Genomic DNA, 20,307 nt, shown 5'->3' on the forward strand with positions numbered 1-20,307 from the left:
TTATTTATATCCCTAAGTATCAGCACAGTATTTTGCACACAGTAAGTGCTTGACGTTTATTGAATGATTCAGGCAGCAACTGTCCAATGTCTTAAGCCAACAGGCTATATGCCCTATTCCTGCAACATTTCTTAGTTTAATTCAAATGGAGATTGGTTTATTATATTGTACTTACGAAAATAAATGATGATACTTTTAACTTCCACAGAAAGATTTAACTTCAAGTTTGTGCATTTCTTATTCAAATGCAATAAAATAATTCACCTATATGATGAGCTAATTACTTGATAGTGAAGCTGACAGACTGCACCCAAATTGGCTGACTCAAATTTGACTTTGTTTGCTCATACTATATTAAATAATCATTGCAATGCTATTTACTGTCAGTTAAAGTGAATTCAAAGGGTAACTAATAACAGCACTTCTATAGCACTTTAAAAGGGAGGGAGGGAGGGAGGGAGAAAAAGGGAGTAAGTAGGAGGTGGAGGAGGAGTAGGAGAGAGAGAAAGAGAAAGGGAGGGAGATCATTTTATCCTCATAATTTTGGGAGCAAGATTCTGATGATATTGTGTATGAATGAGATCCCTTCCACTCAGAGACGCAGCTCAGAAGTGAAAGAATTCCCTAACCCCAAAGTCTGTGGTAAAACTAGGAGGTTTTATTTTTCACTAAGAGGCTTTTCATTAACAGGCATATTACCTAATGAAATTTTTGCAAAGAATGAGCTGGCAAAAAACTATTTTATGAGCAAATCTGGGGATAGTTTGAACTGATTATCAGACCAGGATCTCCCAAATGAATGAAAATAGAGTTTCCTGAATGAGGACGTAACTCCCCAAAAGATCAATGGGAGTTGATTTGCCCTGGAATGATACTGCTTATCTCAATCTGGGAGAATTTGCCTTCTTTCTAGACTCTGGAGCCTGGGAGACCCTGATCTCTCTTCTTTTGAAGATCAAAGGAGATATTGTTTCAATGATTATTTTACACAATTTTTGCAAAGTTCACTCGAGTCACTTCTATTATCCTCATTTTACACATAAGGAAATTGAGGTAAATAGACTTGTTTGATTTCACATAAGTAATAAATGTCTAAGATTGAATTTAAATCTGGATATTTCTGACTCCAAGTCCAGTGTCTTCTACAGAAAAAAAGTTCAGAAGAGCCCATGGGTTTGGGGTAAAAGATAATGAGATCTGTCTTGAACATGTTGAGGCAACCAGTTAGAAATATCCCAATGTCAGATGATAATTAAAGTCTAGAGCTCAGAAGAGGCAGAGGCTGAATGCATCAAGCTGACAATGGTCTGCATAAAGATAATCATTGAAAGTATAAGAGCTGATGAATTCCTCTGCTCCTATATATTGTCTCCCTGAATTGGACTGCAAGTTCCTCAAAGGCAGAAGCCAGTTCACTTATCTTTCAATCCTTGGTATTGCACACAGTACCTGTTAGTTAGTAAGGGTTTATTAAATGTTTGTTGGCCGATTCTCTTTATCTCTGACCATTCCTGGCCAGTGCTTTACCTATAATAGACACCATGTCTGTTAAATTGATAAGAGCTGTTCATTTGGGGTAGGGAGGAGTAATGTAGATGATGCAGTTTGAATGGTCTCAATTCCTAGTGGTCAAGAGGTTAGTGGCAATAACAGCATTGTTAAAATTTCCCCCTTTAGATTGACCACAAGTTTATTTTTTTTTTAAACTTTTTATTGACAGAACCCATGCCAGGGTAATTTTTTACAACATTATCCCTTGCACTCACTTCTGTTCCGATTTTACCCTTCCCTCTACCCCCTCCCCCAGATGGCAAGCAGTCCTTTATATGTTAAATAGGTTACAGTATATCCTAGATACAATATACATGTGCAGAACTGAACAGTTTTCTTGTTGCACAGGGAGAATTGAATTCAGAAGGTAAAAAAATAACCTGGGAAGAAAAACAAAAATGCAAACAGTTTACATTCATTTCCCAGTGTTCCTTCTTTGGGTGTAGCTGCTTCTATCCATCATTGATCAATTAAAACTGAGTTAGATCTTCTCTTTGTCAAAGAAATCCACTTCCATCAGAATACATCCTCAAACAGTATCATTGTTTTGGTTTTTTTTAATAACTTTTTATTGATAGAATTCATGCCAGGGTAATTTTTTTACAGCATTATCCCTTGCACTCATTTCTGTTCCGATTTTACCCCTCCCTCCCTCCACTCCCTCCCCCAGATGGCAAGCAGTCCTTTACATGTTGAATAGGTTACAGTATATCCTAGATACAATATATGTGTGCAGAACCGAACAGTTCTCTTGTTGCATAAGGAGAATTGAATTCAGAAGGTATAAATAACCCGAGAAGAAAAACAAAAATGCAAGCAGTTTATATAAACAGTATCATTGTTGAGGTATATAATGATCTCCTGGTTCTGCTCATTTCACTTAGCATCAGTTCATGTAAGTCTCACCAGTCCTCTCTGTATTCATCCTGCTCAACCACAAGTTTAAAGTGAAAGAATTCACTCATTCCCAAATTATTAGTTACAAAATGAAAGTTTATTGTTGGATAGAAATCAGTTTGCTAAGGGACTGACTTCTATAGTGGCAAAGATCTATTGGGAAATGAAGTTTTGGGGCTGAGAATGCTTTCTCAATGGACAGAAGGGTCCTGGCAGCTGAGCAAGCTACCTAGGGCCATCTGGGAAGAGTTTAATTCTAGGAAGCTGTTATATTGGGTATCTTGGTAGGGGCTGGGCAGCCCAAGCTGATCAGACTAGGATTTCTCAATTGAATGAGAATTTAGAATTTCTATAGGAGTTGATTTGCTCCAGAATAGTATTGCTTCTCTTATCCGGGGAGGGTGGATCTTCTCTAGAATTCTTGTGATAAGGTTTAGATTTGGGAAACCAAATGAAATTAGGGTTTCTTGTGGTCAGGGAGTTAAATAAGGTCTAGTGGCAGGTTCAGGGTTCAGGAAATCAAATGGAGGGGTTTGACTCCCCTGCAACCCCTTGGCATTCGGTGCAAGCACAGGTTCTCTGTAAAAGAATTTACAGACCTGAAAACCTAGATTGATAAAAGAGATTTATTATGGGGATTGGAAGTAAGGTTAAAGTCTAGTTAAGGAAATAGGTGAGAGTAAAGAGAAGAGGGCATTGGAAAAGAGTATTCTAGTGGGCAGAAGCTCCTTGGGGTGCCAAGCATAAGGCTGGCATGTTTGGAACCTCTGCAAAGAGGGTTTTAGTTTGGCTCTTTTATAATAGGGGACTTTGGCTACAAGCTGAAGGGGGCTCGTGGGTGGAGTCCCAAGTTGGTTCCGCTGGGTTTCAACTAGGGCTAGAATTTGAATTGAATTCAATGGGTTTGAGGACTGAGCCAAACCCACCCAGATAACAAAGATGAAACTGTGTTTTGGGATGGAGTCCCCTTGCTGAGGCAGAGTTGAAGGAGATTTTCTCCTTTAAGGATTTTCAGACTTTTGGGATCCCTTCTTCACTTGGAGCCTGGGAGATCCTGATCTCTGAGATCAGAAGAGCGGACACAATCTCTAGGAGTGACAATCTTAAAGAGAACAATATTCCCTCCCCCTTCATAGGAACCAAAAAGGTATGGTAGAGATGACTATTCTCTTCTTGGTTATCTTCCCACTCCAATGCAGAAATGAGATGAGATTTTGAAATCCAGCCTCAAACTACAGAGAAGGAAGGGTCTTGGAGAAAGAACATCCTGGGCAGATATATGAAATTGCTCTTGATCTCTAAAATGTGATGGATTTTCATTTTGGGTTCTGGCTGGAATCTAAGAATAAGGAATAACTAAATGCCCCTTCCCCACTTATCCACTCATCAAGATTAAGGGAAATAGATTTGCCTTTCTATCTGAAGTGATTTGAAGCGGTTATCTGCCTCTATCATTTCTTAGACAGTACGTCTCAAATGAGCAAATTCATAGACAGGTCATAGGTTAGGGTTTTGGGGGTGGAGTGGAAGAGGGATATTGGATATTGGCAAGGGGCATTAGGAACTGCTTATTTTGTTCCAAGGCTGGGAACTAAATAGCACAACCTTAACCCCTGTTATGCCTTCCCAGAGCTCAGCTGGAAGAGAAGATCAGGGGGCTTAAAAGGTGAAGTTGGGGACTCAATTCTCTGCTCTGCTGTGGATTGTGGGAGGTCATTAGTTAAATCTTAGTCCCATAGAGCACCTGGAGTAGGAAATGAAGACAAAGTTAAATCCAATAGGAAGAGATCAGACTAAGGCTTTTATGGTCTAGGAAGTTGCTTCAGGCATTGGCCTCAGTAGACAAGGACAGTTCTAAGGGACTTGGCAGAATTTCAGATCAACTACTAAGGCAGAAAGAGGCAAGCCTGGTGAGTTTTATGCACTTAGGAGGGTTTTCTTATCTGAATCATAAATGTTGGAAGGAAAATTAGTTTGGGAAAGTACAACAGTTTGAGTTGCCTAAGAGCCCTTGGCTTTTAGGAAATTCCTGATCTTATGTATATGTATCAAATCTAAAGTGATATTCAAATATTAACTATTATAACTACTTATGGTATCTCAAGAAGACAAAGGAGAGAGAAGGAGAGCTAGAGGGAAGAAAGGAAAGGGAAAAGTGAAATAGAGAAGAGTGGAGGGGAGAAGTGAGGAGAGAGAAGAGGAAAGATAAATGGTAGAAGAAAAAAAGGAAAATTGGAAGTAGGGAAACAAGTAAAGGAGTAATGGAGATCAAGTAGGATTTATACCAGGAATGTAGGGCTGGCTCAATATTAGGAAAACTATTAGTATAATTGACTATATTAATAACCAAATTAACAAAAACCATATGATCTCAATAGATGCAGAAAAAGCATTTGACAAAATCCAATATCCATTCCTATTAAAAACACTTGAGAGTATAGGAATAAATAGACTTTTCCTTAAGATAATCAGTAGCATCTATTTAAAACCATCAGTAAGCATCATATGTAATGGAGATAAACTGGAAGCATTCCCAATAAGATCAAGAGTGAAACAAGGTTGCCCACTATCACCATTACTATTCAATATTGTATTAGAAGTGCTAGCTTTGGCAATAAGAGTTGAGAAAGAGATTAAAGGAATTAGAGTAGGTAATGAGGAAACCAAGTTATCACTCTTTGCTGATATGATGATATACTTAGAGAATCCCAGAGATTCTACTAAAAAGCTATTAGAAATAATCCACATCTTTAGCAAAGTTGCAGGATACAAAATAAGTCATCAGCATTCTTATATATCACTAACAAATCCAACAGTTAGACTTACAAAGAGAAATTCCATTTAAAGTAACTACCAATAGTATAAAATATTCAGAATCTATCTGCCAAGGGAAAATCAAAAACTAAATGAGGGGCAATAGAATTAAGAAATGCACAGAGAGGAGAAAGGGAAGGTGCAACCAAGTGAAAGGGAGAATATATTACTGTAGGTGGGTTGAAAGACATGATGTCTGGCAGGAGAAGTTAAAATGTAAAAACAACCTGAATCCAAGCCACTTGCCTCAAGTGGGGCAGGATTTCGTTAGATAGAGAAGTCTCTTGAAGCCTAAGGAAAGGCTTATAAAGGAGGCCCCAATTCCTCTTATTCTATCTTGTTCACCAAGTAGAGGCTTTAGGGATATCTGTGAGACTACAGTCTTTAATCACACAACATATGCTTTTCATGACCATTTTCCAGCTCCCAACTAAGAGTGTGAAAGCAACTTTACATGTTCAATATGGGAGGAAATATAGTACTCCTAGAGAGAGGCTCAAACTTCCCTTCAAATTTACACTTTTTCCATCTCAATCTCCCACACCCTGAAACCTTATAGATTTCACAAAAGAATGATTGAGAAATCCAGGAAAGAGGAGAAAATGGGAATAGCAGCATTCCCTAGACACAAAATTTCCCTTTTTCATTTTCTCTTGTTTCTTCACATTTCTCCAATCCACTGAAGAAGTCTATTTTTAAAGACAATAGCTCACTTCCCATCATTAGACTTCATTTAAAATGGGGGGGGGGGGGGGAGATGACAAGATGAACACTGAAAGGGAAGAGTTAAAACCCCAGATCCAACCCCTATTCTGTGTGGGGTCTCAGGTAAGTCTTCTGCCCTGATCCTCAGTTTCCCCATCTGTTAAATGGAACTCATAAATCATTTATTCTCAGGGAGGTTAGAATGAATCAAAGATGAAAGTTTAACAAAACAAACTTCTTGCTACTGCTAGGAGAGCTTATAACAAAAATATGTGTTATTCATTAAGAGAAATCTGGGACATGGAGTTAGAAAGAAAAAGGAGAGAAACAAAGCAGTTTCAACACTTCAGTGAGTTGGGCGTACAAGTAGCTCCCATTGTACAAAACCAAAGCTCTGAAGTTCCAGGCTGGCAGGACAGGCACTGTTGATGTTGAGGATGAGAGCTCCTGACTCTTTGCTATGCAGTTAACATGGAGGATGGAAGGCTGCTTAGCACAGGCACCAGCTGCTGGCACTGAGCTACTCAAAGGAGTTCCCTTTCCTCTGGCTCTGTCTCCACCAGAATCCATATCCCACCTTCACACCCTTCATCTGAGGGATTTCTTCTAGTTTGCCTCTTGGGGTGACAAAACAACTCCAAGAAGGTTGATGCAGCTATTTTAGGCATCAGAGCAGGTTATTAATCTTTATATTTATCAGGTCTAGGAAAGCTCTGGCCAAACTACAAAAGTAAAGCCAAATTTGTACTGTGGAAATGAGTTCTGGAGCCAGAACTCTGAGGCTGGGTGATGGGCCAGAGGGAAGGAACAAGGTGAGGAAAACAACAGAATACATATAGTCACAAGTGAAGGAAGCAAGGGGTTAGATTGACCCTAATATTCTAAGGAGAACAGGAACTTTGTCCATGACAGCTGAGTCTGGCTGCCTCTTCAGTGCCTAAAAATCCATTCTCAGGTAGGAGAGACTAGGACTTTATTCACTGAGCAGATTGCTGGCAGGTACAGCTCCCTCTGTGTATTTCCCACCCACCCACAGCACCCTCTTTCAGTCTGTTGGAGCCAGCAAGAGCTGGTGATTAGGTAACTTTCTTTTCTCCCTTCCCTCGACGTGTTTATATGATGCTAGAGATTGGCCAGGCTTGGCGAATGGGTTGGGCTGGTCCACGGTTTCTTAAGAGAACTGAGCAAGAGGCAGAAAGCTGGGCAAGAGGCACAAGTCAGTCACTCTGTGAGGGGAACAATGGGTTTGATGGGAGTTGGGTCATTATTTTTTTAATTTGAATTTTTTCTTTTAAAAGTGAGTCCTACTTCTTGTCTCCAAATTTAAAAAAAAAAAAAAAGCCTCACAAGTTTTCCAGAGAGAAGTTGGCTCTCTGCCTTCTTGAAATCTGTCTTCTGCTGAACACATGGACTAGCTGTTCCTCAGGCTGCGTGACCACAGGCATGATGGTGTTAAGGTAGTGTTGTAGGCTAGGCATGATTCAGGCCAGGCTGGAGCTTCCAGTTCAAAATTAAAATAAAATTAATAGGCTACAGTTATCCAACTGTTAATAGTTTTAAAAATGGGTTTATACTTGGCAACCACAGGGAAAGAATTCAGTTGGGTGCTGTTCCTCAAGAGTGCTGGCTTTGTGGATTCAGACTACCAGGAAGTGAAGATGGTTTTTAAGTCTTGGTCTCCTGGTCATCTAAGTCTCCAGGGCCATTTCAACACCTTTTAAGGAAAAACTAGCCTCGTGTAAGTGATATCACAAGTTAGGTGATCTGTGTTATACTCTGTGACAGGTAATATTTTAAAGGTCCTGAATCATTCAAATACTGAGTCATCTCTAGTGTCTGTGAGCACATGGGTGACACACACTGCCTGGTGCAAAAGTCTTCCATCATGACTGGAAAGCTAAGCTCATGTAATTATTCAAGCTTCTGAAATCACATAAAGTACTGAGTTCTTATAAGACATGTCCTGAGAGTGAAATTTTGCTTCTACATAATTGCATTTTCCTTTGACCAGTCTGCCAGAGAAAGATGTTCAGAATTTTCACAATGTTCTATTCTCCTTTCATCGTTGGCTCCCAATGACAACATCTCAAAAGCTTGATCCCCAGGTCATACAGCTATGAATGAAGTCCTGGGCTGGGATTCTCAGGTCTCTCCTCTCCTGTAGACTCTTCTAAGCTTCTTGCAAGGGACAAAGTTGGGCTCTGCTTCTTTCTCATTCCCTCATGATCCCTGAAAAGAAAGACCAGAAAAGAATATAAGGACATTTGAGAGTGATCCCTAATTAGCACAATGAAGCATCTAAGAAGTTATTTTCAATCTATTTATGGAAATTGAAATGAATTGGGGAATTTCAGTCTTTGTTCCAACAGCCAACAACTAGCTATCACCTGACAACTGGTAGTCAACAATGATGAGAAATTAGGTAGGATGGATGCAAGACTAGACTGAGAAGTAAAGAGTATATGGCAGGCACACAGCACAAAGCTAGCTGAGTCACAGAACCAGAACTGAAGGGGACGGCAGAGATCATATGATCTTATTCTTCCATGAACAGAAATCCTCTCTACAATACCCGCCAACAAATAGTCAATCAGCCTTTATCAGTATTTCCTGAGATAGTTCATTAATTATAATTACTATTATACAGAACTGAACTCTGCCTCTGAAACTTTGTTAGTAAATTAGTAATTAGTAAAATTAGTAATTAGTTGTTGTTCATTTGTATCTGATTCTACATCACTGGGATTTTCTTGGCAAAGATACTAGAGTGGTTTGTCATTTCCTTTTTCAATGTGTCCCCATTTCACAGATGAGAAACTTGACAAGGATACTAGAGAGACTTGGCCATTTCCCTCTCCATTGTTATGGGCCAGAACTCTGAACTTGAAGCAAGGATTCTTACAAAGTGCTAACTCAATGGAATTGATAAAGACAATGATTGTCTAGTTTAGCATGGTGCTTAATAGTCCTCAAGTTCAGTATGACTCATTTAACCTTAACAAATAATGGTTTCCTAGTGATATAATGATTGATTTATAGTCAGTGTAGAGCATAAGCTGGGAGCCTCAGCTAGATTCATTCAGAGGGCAGAAAAGACAGGCAGGAGCTCAAACTCTCAGAAACAAGGAGAGAGATTCATTGGATCTTCAGTCAGGCTCTTGGTGGCTCTCCTGGGGGACTAAGAGGCTCAGAGAGTGAGCTAGGGAAAACAAACATATTGGAGACTGAAGCACAAGCCCTTGGACTCAGATTCATTCATCCCATCTCACATCATCTTGGTGGCAGGCTCTCCTCCTTCATTTTCTCCACTGAAATTAAGACTCCAGGAGGCCTTTAAGAAAGCTAACCGGGCCCCAGGAAAGAAGACAAGACTTTAAAGGAGATAAAGTCTCTCATTAGAAAGAGTTATCATGTCCTACGTTTTTTAAGATCTAGTTAAGATCATGCTAAACATTCCCAGTTCCTTCAATTAACTTTGAAATGAGAGCATACACAAAAAAGCATTATGCAACAGTTTAAAACAAAACAAATGTTAATTACCTTCATATAGAATGCCTTTATTGGCTCTTTGCCACCTTGGTTGTCTTCTGAACATACTCAAACTTAGATACCATCCTCCACTCGAGTATGGCTAAGAAAGGCAGAGGATGGCAGGACTATCACTTCCCTAATGCAGAACACATTAATTCTTGTGTTTGTTGTGTTTGTTTTGCAAGGTAATTGTACTTAAATGACTTGCCCAGAGTTACACAGGTAGCAAGTATTAAGTATCTGAGGCCAGATTTGAACCTCCTAACTTCAGGGCTGGGGTTCTACTTACTAGTTGTGTGACTCTGGGAAAGTAATTTAACTCTATTTGCCTCAGTTTCTTCATCTGCAAAATGATCTGAGAGGGAAATGGCAAATCCCTCTAGTATTTTTGTCAAGATAACCCCAAAATGGTCACAAGGAGTTGGATACAAGTGAAAAACAACTAAAAGAACAACAAATATCAAAGAAAATTGCTCTGATATCCTACAACTACAGATAAAATAGCAATTTAAAAAAAAAAAAAACACCAATCACCCACTAAAAGAGATCCCCAAATGAAAACCTCCAGGAACATTATAGCCAAACTCCAGAACTCCCAGAACAAGAAAAAAATGTTGAAAGCAGCCAGAAAGAAAAAAATCCATATATCATGAAGCCATAGTCAGAATTACATAGGATTTAAAAGTTTCTACATTAAAGAATCAGAGGGCATAGAATATGATATTCTGAAAGGCAAAGGAGCAAGAATTATAACCAAGAGCCTATCCAGTGAAATTGAGCAGAATCTTTCAGAGGGTAAAATGGATGATCAAAGGAGTAGAGGACTTTTAAGTATTCCTGAAGGAAAAACCAGAGCTGAATAAAAAAATCTGGTCTCCAAATACAAGATTCAAGAGACATTAAAAGGTACAAAGGAAAGATAAAATATAAGGGATTCAATAAAGCTAAACTGTTTGCTTCCCCTACATGGGAATATAGTAAACTCTTAAGAATGATATCACTGTTATGGCAGCTAAAAGGAGTATACATAGACAGAGGGTACAAACATGACTTTGGTGGGATAATATGCCTCCCCCCAAAAAAATTAAGGAGTAAGATAAAGCATTACTTTGGATGCAGAAGGAAAGCAAGAGATAAATTATCTTGCATGAAGAGATGAGAAAGACCTATTATAATGGGGGAAATGGGAGAGGAGGGCAATGAGCATCCCTTGAACCTTAGAGTTGAGTATAAGAAATCTATCTTACCTTTATAGAGAAGTATGAAGAGAAGAAGGTAAGAAAAAGCAGGGGAAACTGACAGAAGGGAAGGCAGATTGGAGAAGATAGTGATCAGAAGCAAAACAAAGATAAGGAAGAAAGGGAGAAAGCAGAAAGAAAGATAAACAGTAGGAAAAATAGGGTGGAGGGAAATACAGTTAGTAATCATAACATTGAGTGCAAATGGATGAACTCATCCACAAAACAGAAATGAATAGCAGAGTGGAATAAAAACCAGAGAATGCTACAGTATGTTGTTTGCTTGTTTGTTTACAAAAAATGTATTTGAAGCAGAGAGACACACACAAATTAAAGGTAAGGGAGTGAAGTGGAATCTATTATGCTTCAGATGAAATTTTTAAAAGCAGGAATAGTAATCATGATCTCAGACAAAGCAAAAGCAAAAACAGATTTAATTAAAAGAGATAAAGAAGTAATGTCAACACTAAATGTACATGCAAGTAAGTATAACATCTAAATTTTTTTTAATATTTAAATGAAAATTTAGCAATATTTTATATAATTACATGACCAATTTAATCACCATATAATATTTTTAATGCAACGTAGCATCCAAATTCTTAAAGGAGAAGGTTAAGTGAATTATAAGGAGGAAATAGATGGTAAAACTATACTAATAGCAAACCTCAACTTTTCCTTTTCAGCACTAGATAAATCTAACCACAAAATAAAAAAGAAATTAAAGAGGTTCAATAGAATTTTAGAAAAGTTATATATGATGAACCTAAGGAGAAAACTGAAGGAAAGGAAAAATAATAAATTTCTTTCTCAGCAGTGCATTGCACCCACACAAAAACTGATCATGAATTAAGGCATTAAAAAACTTCACAATGTAGAAAGCCAGAAATACTAAATGCTTCCTTTTCAGATCATAATACAATAAATATATTCAATAAAGAGCACTGGAAAGAAAAGATTTAAAATTAATTGGAAACCAAATAATCCTATTTGAAACAAATCATAGAAACAACTAATAATTTCATTAAAGGAAAGGATAATAATGAGACAACATACCAAAATTTATGAGATGAAGCCAAAGCAGAAGTTAGAGGAAATTGTATCTCTCTAAACTCAGACATCAATAAAATAGAAAAGAGCAGATCAAAGAATTGAGCACACAAGTAAAAAAAAAAAAATTGGAAAAAGAAAAAAATAAAAATTTCCAGCAATACCACTAGTAGGTCTATATCCCAAAGAGATCACAAAAACCAGAAAAGTGCCTACTTATACAAAACTATTTATAGGGTTTCTTTTTGCAGTGGCAAAAAAATGGAAATTGAGGGGATGCCCATCAATTGGAAAATGGCTGAAAGAGTTGTGATATATGAATATAATGGAATATATTTTGCTGTTAAGAAAGGATAAGCAGATGATTTCAGAAAAAAACTTGGAAGACTTACATGAACTGATGCAAAGTGAAGTGAGCAGAATGAGAACATTATACACCATAACAGCAACCAATACCACAATCAACTATACTATTCTTAATAATACAATGCTCTAAGACAAACCCAAAGGATTCACGGTGAAAAATGCTATCCACATCAAGAGAAAGAACTGATGGAGTCTGAATGTAGATTGAAGCATATTATTTTTACTTTCAATTTTATTTTTTCCTTTTGATATTTCTTCTTTCACAACATAATTAATATAGAAATATGTTTTACACATACATAATCTATATCAAATTATTTGCCATCTAACGGGGTAGTTAAAGGAGAGAAGGAAAAAAATTTGGAATTCAAATTTTTTTTAATGAATGCTGAAATATGCCTTTACGTGCAATCAGAAAAAAATATTAAGAAAACAAAAGAACAGATCATACACAATCTTATTTTTTTTCTTTTGACAATTACTAAACTAGTAGATGAAAGATAAAGGACACAGTCTACTTCAATTTAGCAAAACTTTTGATCTTTTTGATTTTGTACTGTTCTGTTGAGTGAAATAGATATGAACTAGACAATAATACAATTAAAGATAGATTCAGCTATGCCTAAAGGGCTATAAAACTATGCTTTTGATCCAGCAGTCTCACTACTGGGTTTGAATCCCAAAGAAATCATAAAAAAAAGGGGAAAAGATCTACAAAAATGTTTGTAGCAGCCCTTTTTGTAGTGGCAAGGAACTGGAAATTGAGTGGATGCTGATTAAGTCACAGTAATATGAATGTAATAGAATATTATTGTTCTCTAAGAAATGATGAGCAGGCTGATATCAGAAGGGAAGAGGAAGGAGAAACTAGAGTAATGGACAGAAGAAGAGGGAAATGAGGGGAAGAAAGGAAAACAGAAGGAAGGAGACTCCTGTGGCACTCCAGTTCTCCATGATCTTACAAATATCATTGGAAGTGGCTCAATAATGACATTTGCCAGTTCTTTCAGTATTGTGGGATATAGTTTGTCCTGGACTTTTAAAGTGAATTCATCAAGAGACAACTAGATGCTTTCTTACTATTTTCCATCTTTTCTTTGGTTTCAATTTCTTTTTAGTCATTTTTTTTGCTCTATCCTTTCAAATCTAAAGGATTATTCTCCTTGTCATGAAAAGAAAATCAGGAGAAAAATAAAAGGGGAGAATTTAGTTTTCTCTCTTGCCCATTATCTCATTTGATTCAACCACAGCAATGATTTTATCCCACTCATTTGGCACAATCCACTTCTCTTCTTTGAAAATGCTCACTGTCCCAAAGGGTTACATCTTACTTTCATAAATATTGTGTCTAACACCCAGCACTATGAGAATGCAACTATCTTAGCTTGACAGTACTGTTCGTTTCAAGATTTCAAAGTATCCTATCTTAGGAACTTTAGCAGAAAAAATTAAATGCAAGATAGTAGGTATCAAGGCTTTGGAGCAAATTATCTAGGAAAATGAGGGAACCTCCTTTGCCTAGAAATCTTTAAATAGAAACGATAAAGAGGGCTTAGCCCTCTTAAAGACAGGGGATAAACAAGCTTCTGATCTAAGAAGTTCTGGGAGTATTTGTCTTATGTCACATAGCAGGTTGGTGGCAGTGCTATCAAAGGGAGGAGGCAGTGGGATGCTGTGTGAAAAGAGCCCAGGATTTGAGTTTGAGGATCTTTATCCCCATCTCCAATCTTCTACATACTGTCAGGCTGCTCAAAGACAAGTCACTTAATCTTTCTAACTTCCAGTTTCCTCACCTGAAAAATGAAGGAGTTGGACCAGATAACTGCTAAGGTACTTTCTTGCTCTAAAAGCTCTGAAGGCCTATGAATTCAATTGGCCTGACTGCCACTGTGGAGGTGCTAAGTGGCTCACTCTCTCCATGGCAACCACAGTCCCATTTGGATTCCCACAAAGGAGCTAGTTAGTCTATTGTTGCATGGCCCATTCTAAAATCTCCAAACAGCTATTGGCCTAGTCTCCCATTGTAGTACCACCTTGAATTTCAACCTTCCATGGAGAGAGGTGGAAATTATCATTTTTGGGACACTAACCCTAACCCTCCCTCCCTTTTTTAATAAAGCTTCTTATTTTCAAAACATATAGATAGTTTTCAACACTCATCCTTGAAAAATCTTGTGTTTCAATTTTTTTTCTCTCTTCCTTCCCCCCACCCCTTTCCTTAGATGTCAAATAATCAAATATATGTTAAATATGTGTAATTCTTCTATACATATTTCCACAACTATCATGCTGTACAAGAAAAATCAGATCAAAAAGAAAAAAAAAAGGAGAAAGAAAACAAAATGCAAGCAAACAATAACAACAAAAGTGAAAACTATATTGTCGATCCATACTCATTGGAACTGGTCTAAACCATCTCACTGTTGAAAAGAGTCAGAATTAATCATGTAATATTGTTGCTGTGTACAATGATCTCCTGGTTCTGCTCACTTCGCTTAGCATCAGTTCATCTAAGTTTCTCCAGGCCTCTCTGAAATCATCCTGTTGGTCATTTCTTAGAGAACAATAATATTCCATAATATTCATATACCATAACTTATTCAGCCAATCTCCAACTAATGGGAATCCACTTAGTTTTCAGTTCATTGCAAAAAGGACTGTTACAAATATTTTTGCACATGTGGGTCCTTTTCCCTCTTTTATGATCTCTTTGGGATACAGGCCCAGTAGAGATATTTCTGGATCAAAAGGTATGCATAGTTCCATAATGCTCTTGAGAATGATTAGATCAGCTTGTAATTCCACCAACAATGTATTAGTATCCCAGTTTTCCCACATCCCCTCCACCATTCATCATTATCTTTTCCTGTCATTTTAGCCAATCTGACAGGTATGTAGTAGTACCTCAGAATTGCCTTAATTTGCATTTCTCTGATCAATAATGATTTAGAGCACCTTTTCATATGACTGGAAATGGTTTTAATTTCTTTATCTGAAAATTGTCAGTTCACATGCTTCGATCATTTATGAATTGGAGAATGGCTTGTATTCTTATAAATTTGAGTCAATTCTCTCTTTATCTTAGATATGAGCCTGGCTGGCTTTTTAATGCAAGGGTATTACAGTCATTTCCCTGTGGAAGGATAGGAGTAAGAAGAATCTAGACATAAATTCTTATTCATATCCTACCTACCTCTCTTGCCTTGATTCCTGTGTGATAGCACGTTCAAGAGTCCTCCGGATATATTCTCGGGATCGAATGTCTGCCTGAAATATATGTTTAAGTTGAACAAAAGTAGAAAAGAGGTGTAGAACTAGCTGGAAATTCTGAATTTTATGATTTCTGTCCAAGAACAGGTTTTTTCCTAACTTTGCCAAACAAGAACAAAAGATTAAGATGTTGACTCATTTTATATTTGATAATGATTAAGTAAAGTAAGACAGTATAATCTGGGAGTAGATGAGTTAGAAAATTTAGTTTTCTTCAACATTTATTCATACATTAATCTAGTCATTCAAAGAATATTATTTAATATGTAGTATGTGTAAGACACTTGAAGAGTCTTACCTTTAGGTGCTAACTATTAAGCTAGGGCATAAAATAAGGAAGAGTTAATAGACAAAGTGATTTTTTTTATTTTTCAGACATTACATATTTTTGTCTAAACATGTAGTATTCATAATTTCTGCAAATAAAAAATTGGCAACATTTTTGTTCATGCTTTTGAAAGAAAACATTTTAAAGATAGCTTTAAATTTGCCCTAGTTACCAACTCATCCATGTATAAAGAATGTTTTAAGTGCCATAAGAGAAGCATGAGAAAAGTACAATGAGAGTTTAGAGGTGAGAGGTGTGTTTTTCTGATTTGGGAAATCCAAGGCTTCATAAATATTTGAATGGAACCTCAAAAGATTAATTTCACTGGATTCCAACAGGTGAAAATAATGATGATTGAGGGAAGGGTATTCCAAGCATAGGAAATGGCAGAAGTAAAGGTGATGAGACAGAAAAAGACAAGATGTGCACACAATTTGACTAAAGCACAGAGTTTGTACAGAGAAAATGTGGGAGATAAGGATGGAAAAGGTTGGAATTATATCTTTCAAACTCTTGAAGGCTAGCCCAGGGAATCTGGACTACATTTGGTTGGTTATTAGAAGCCACTAACAAATTTTAAGCAAAATTGTGACATGATCAGAACTGTTATTTAGGAAGATTGTCCAATAAGATGCAAGAAGGGCTGCAATTAGAAATAGATACTGTGTTCAAGGAGATGAGGTTTTAAAAAAAACTATTGAAACAGACCATTCACAGGTGAAAAGAATCTGAATTATAGTAGTTGTAGTGGGAATGCTAAGGAAAGGTATAAAAACATGAAACATTTTAAAAAATGAATAGAAAGAATTTGGTGATTAATTTAGTGTGGAAAACAAAGGAAAATGAATCAAAGATGTCTCTGAAGTTTTAATGTTGAATTCAACTGTTTTCTGTCACTGTTATCTATTTACTATAACATCTATCATTATTTCCCAACAAATCCCATTTTTAAATAGGCCCATCTGCCCAATTTACCACATACAAATACTATACATCTATTCCTATGAACCTTTCTTTGCACCTTCTAATTAACCAGCATTCATTAACTTCTTACTATGTGCCAGGCAATGTGCTAAAAACTAGAGATAAAAAAAGGCAAAGAAAGGTAAAAACAATCTTTGCCCTCAAGGAGCCTATATTCTTTTTTTTTTATTATAACTTTTTATTGACAGTACATATTCATGGGTAATTTTTTACAACATTATCCCTTGCACTCACTTCTGTTCCAATTTTCCCTTCCCTCCCTCTCCTAGATGGCAGGCAGTCTTATACATGTTAAATATGTTATAGTATATCCTAGATACAATATATGTGTGCAGAACCGAATAGTTCTCTTGTTGCATAAGAAGAATTGGATTCAGAAGGTAAAAATAACCTGGGAAGAAAACCAAAAATGCAAACAGTTTACATTCTTTCCCAGTGTTCCTTATCTGGGTGTAGCTGATTCTGTCCATCCTTGATCAATTGAAACTGAGGTAGAGCTTCTCTTTGTCGAAGAAATCCACTTCCATCAGAATCTGTCCTCATACAGTATTGTTGTTGAAGTGTATAATAATCTCCTGATTATGCTCATTTCACTTAGCATCAGTCCATATAAGTCTCTCCAAGCCTCTCTGGATTCATCCTGCTGGTCATTTCTTACAGAACAATAATATTCCATAACATTCATATACCACAATTTACCCAGCCACTCTCCAATTGATGGGCAAGGAGCCTATATTCTTATGGTAAAGACAACATGTATATAAATAAGCACATATAATATACATGCAGTATAGAAAAAAAGATTCTAATAACTAGAGATTCAGAGGGCAAGGGTTCAATTCTAGGGAAGCTTGGCAGAAGTTAGCTTTTGAGCTGAGTTTGGAAAGAAACAAAGGAAGCTAAGAGGTGAAAGGCGGGAGGAAGAACATTCCATGCACTCAGAAAAGGGTTGATGCAAAGGGAAAATAACAATATGGGGAATCAGCAAATTTTGTTGAAAGAAGTGCTATTTGAACTGAACCTTGAAAGGAGGCAAAGAGATAGATGTGAGAAAAAAGAATATTATAGGCATCTGAAAAGGCACAGAGCTGTAATATGGCATGTTATATAAAATTAACAAGCAATTCAATTTGGTATAGAGTGTAAAGCATGGAAGGAGAAGTAATATATAATATATAATCAACTAGGAAGGATGTATAGGCAGATGTTGAGGAATTTGTATTTTAACCTTAAGTCAGTGGGGAGCTACTGAAACTTCCTGAGTAGAAGAGTAACACATTAGGACCTATATCTCAGAAATACTGATTTGATATTTTTGAAAATTGTAGCAACTTATTAAAGCACTGATCAACCACTATCTGAGAGAACCAGTGATAAAACATGCTACTTACTGACTGAGAGGTGATGAAATCAAAATGAAGAATCAGACATATATTTTTGGACACAGTCAATTCAGGAATCTACTTTGCTTGACTGTGCTTTTTTTTTTTTTTTTTGCTGAGGCAATTGGAGTTAAGTGATTTGCCCAGGGTCACACAGCTAGGAAGTATTAAGTGTCTGAGACCAGATTTGAACTCAGGTCTTTCTGACTTCAAGGCTGGTGCTCTATCCACTGCACCACCTATCTGCCCCTTGACTGTACATATTACAAATTATTCTTTCTTTTTCAATGGAAGTAAGGAAAAAATGAGAGTAAGAGAAAATAAATCCTTCTTTAAAAAAAAAAAAAGGAATATCAAATTGGCAATTATGTGGAGAATAGTTTGTAGAAGAGAGAACCTGAATTCAAGGATATCAGTTTAAAGGAGGAGATGATCTGAAGGGTAGAACTGGAAAAAGAGGAGACGGAACTTAACAATAGATTTCCTCAATATTTTCAGTTAAGCATGAAGTGAGATCCTTTGATAAGAGACCCTTCACAATCTAAAGCTATCTTAAATTTTTAGCATATACACTCCATACTTGTACATTTTTGATATTCCAAGCCAAACTGGACTGCCTCTTGAACATACCTTATGCTCTCATGCCTCCCTGTCTTTTGATCATGTTATTCTCTATACCTAAAATGCCCACCTTCTACCATTTTTGTTTAAAATCCTATCCATCTTTTAAAGACCATCTGAAATGATAGTGCAGAAGATGAGAGAGTTCGGGCAGCAATTCAGCTGAAATCTCCCAACTCTAAACAACTTTAAAACAATTCCTCAATTCAAGTTTTGGAGCAGCAGAGCCAATAAAAGGTCAAAGTGAAATATTTTTCCAGCCTAAGACAATTTGGGAGGTCAACATAAGAATGTGATAACAGGGTGGGGGTCCATCCAGAGAATAGTGAACAAAGTCCCAACACTAGCAGCAGACATTGTAGATGACCATTCTGATGGCCGCAGCTGCTGTAGGAGCTCTCAGCCCAGAGACAATAAGGCAGGGGTTGGACAATGGCCAGAAAAAAATTTCAAGGGAACTTTTGCTAATTCTGACTACAGCTGGCACTGATATAGTTCCAGAGCACAGAGGAGCACTGAGCATGAGGCTCTGATCACAGTCACAGGGCAAAGAGAAGCACTAGGACTTGTGAGTCCAGGAGAGCAGGAAACCTGATCAAAATTCCAGGCCATTAATCCAAAGGAGTATAGTTTTGTTTTTTTTTTTGTTTTGCCTGCAGAGATCAAAGGCCCTTCCTGGGTAAAGACTGAAGCAGACCAGGAAAGCGATGACTACTCCTCTCCCTATATCACACTACCTTGGGAGCACCAAAAACTTGCTAGTTCTGAAAACAGCATTATGGAAAAGCTTAAAGCTTAGGACAGCACTTCCCCACCACTAGGTAGGCAGAACCCAACTTTAATATAAAATTCAAAGTCAAGAAAAAGGCTGGAAAAGTAATCAAACAACAACAACAACAACAACAACAACAACAAAAAAAAAACCTTTATCATAAAAAGCTACTACAATGGCAGTAAAGAACAAAACACAAACTCAGAAGAAGGCAATTATGTGAAAACAGCTACAATCAAAGTCTCAAAGAAAAATTCTAACTGGACACAAGCCCAACAAGAATTCCTGAAAGACAAAACAATAAAAGTAGCAGCGGAAAACTGCGAAAAGAAATGAGAATGATGCAATAAAATTATGAAAAGAAAATTTACAGTTCAATAAAAAAAAAGCACACATACACCCTGAAGAAAAAAAATTTTTAAAAATAGAATTGGCCTAATGATAAAAGAGTCACTGAGGAAAAGAACTCTTTAAAAACCATAATAGGCCAAATGAAAAAAAGGCACAAGAATTCAATGAAGAAAATAATTCTTTAGAAATTAGAATTGTGAAGTGGAAGTTAATGACTGCATGAGAAATCAATAAACAATCAACAAAAGTAAAAAAGAATTAAAAAATAGAAGAAAATGTGAAATATCTCACTAGAAAAGGTGATCCTATCCATCTGATCTGGAAAACAGATTGAGGAGAATTAATTGAAGAATTATTGAACTAACTGAAAGCCATGATCAAAAAATAGCTTAGATATCATATTTTAATAAATTATAAAGGATAATTGTTCCTATTTAACATATATAG

At 36.8% G+C, this 20,307-nt stretch overlaps 1 protein-coding gene across 3 annotated transcripts in view; it reads right to left on the reverse strand.

Moving 5' to 3' along the window:
* Nucleotides 1–2,523: 2,523 nt before the first annotated feature.
* Nucleotides 2,524–20,307, reverse strand: part of ENDOV (endonuclease V) — a 63,035-nt gene continuing 45,251 nt past the window's right edge. For 2 of the 3 annotated variants that reach the window (XM_051995421.1, XM_051995420.1), the window contains 2 exons: nt 15,346–15,419; nt 2,524–8,196 (listed from right to left, as the gene is read on the reverse strand). In XM_051995421.1, the coding sequence (XP_051851381.1) occupies nt 8,082–8,196; nt 15,346–15,419 (189 nt within the window). In that variant the 3' untranslated portion in view covers nt 2,524–8,081. The remainder of the gene's footprint in view (nt 8,197–15,345; nt 15,420–20,307) is intronic. The other variant, XM_051995423.1, reaches the window with a different exon arrangement.

The sequence above is a fragment of the Antechinus flavipes genome, chromosome 4 (assembly GCF_016432865.1).
Source record: "Antechinus flavipes isolate AdamAnt ecotype Samford, QLD, Australia chromosome 4, AdamAnt_v2, whole genome shotgun sequence".
Taxonomy (NCBI): Eukaryota; Metazoa; Chordata; class Mammalia; order Dasyuromorphia; family Dasyuridae; genus Antechinus; species Antechinus flavipes.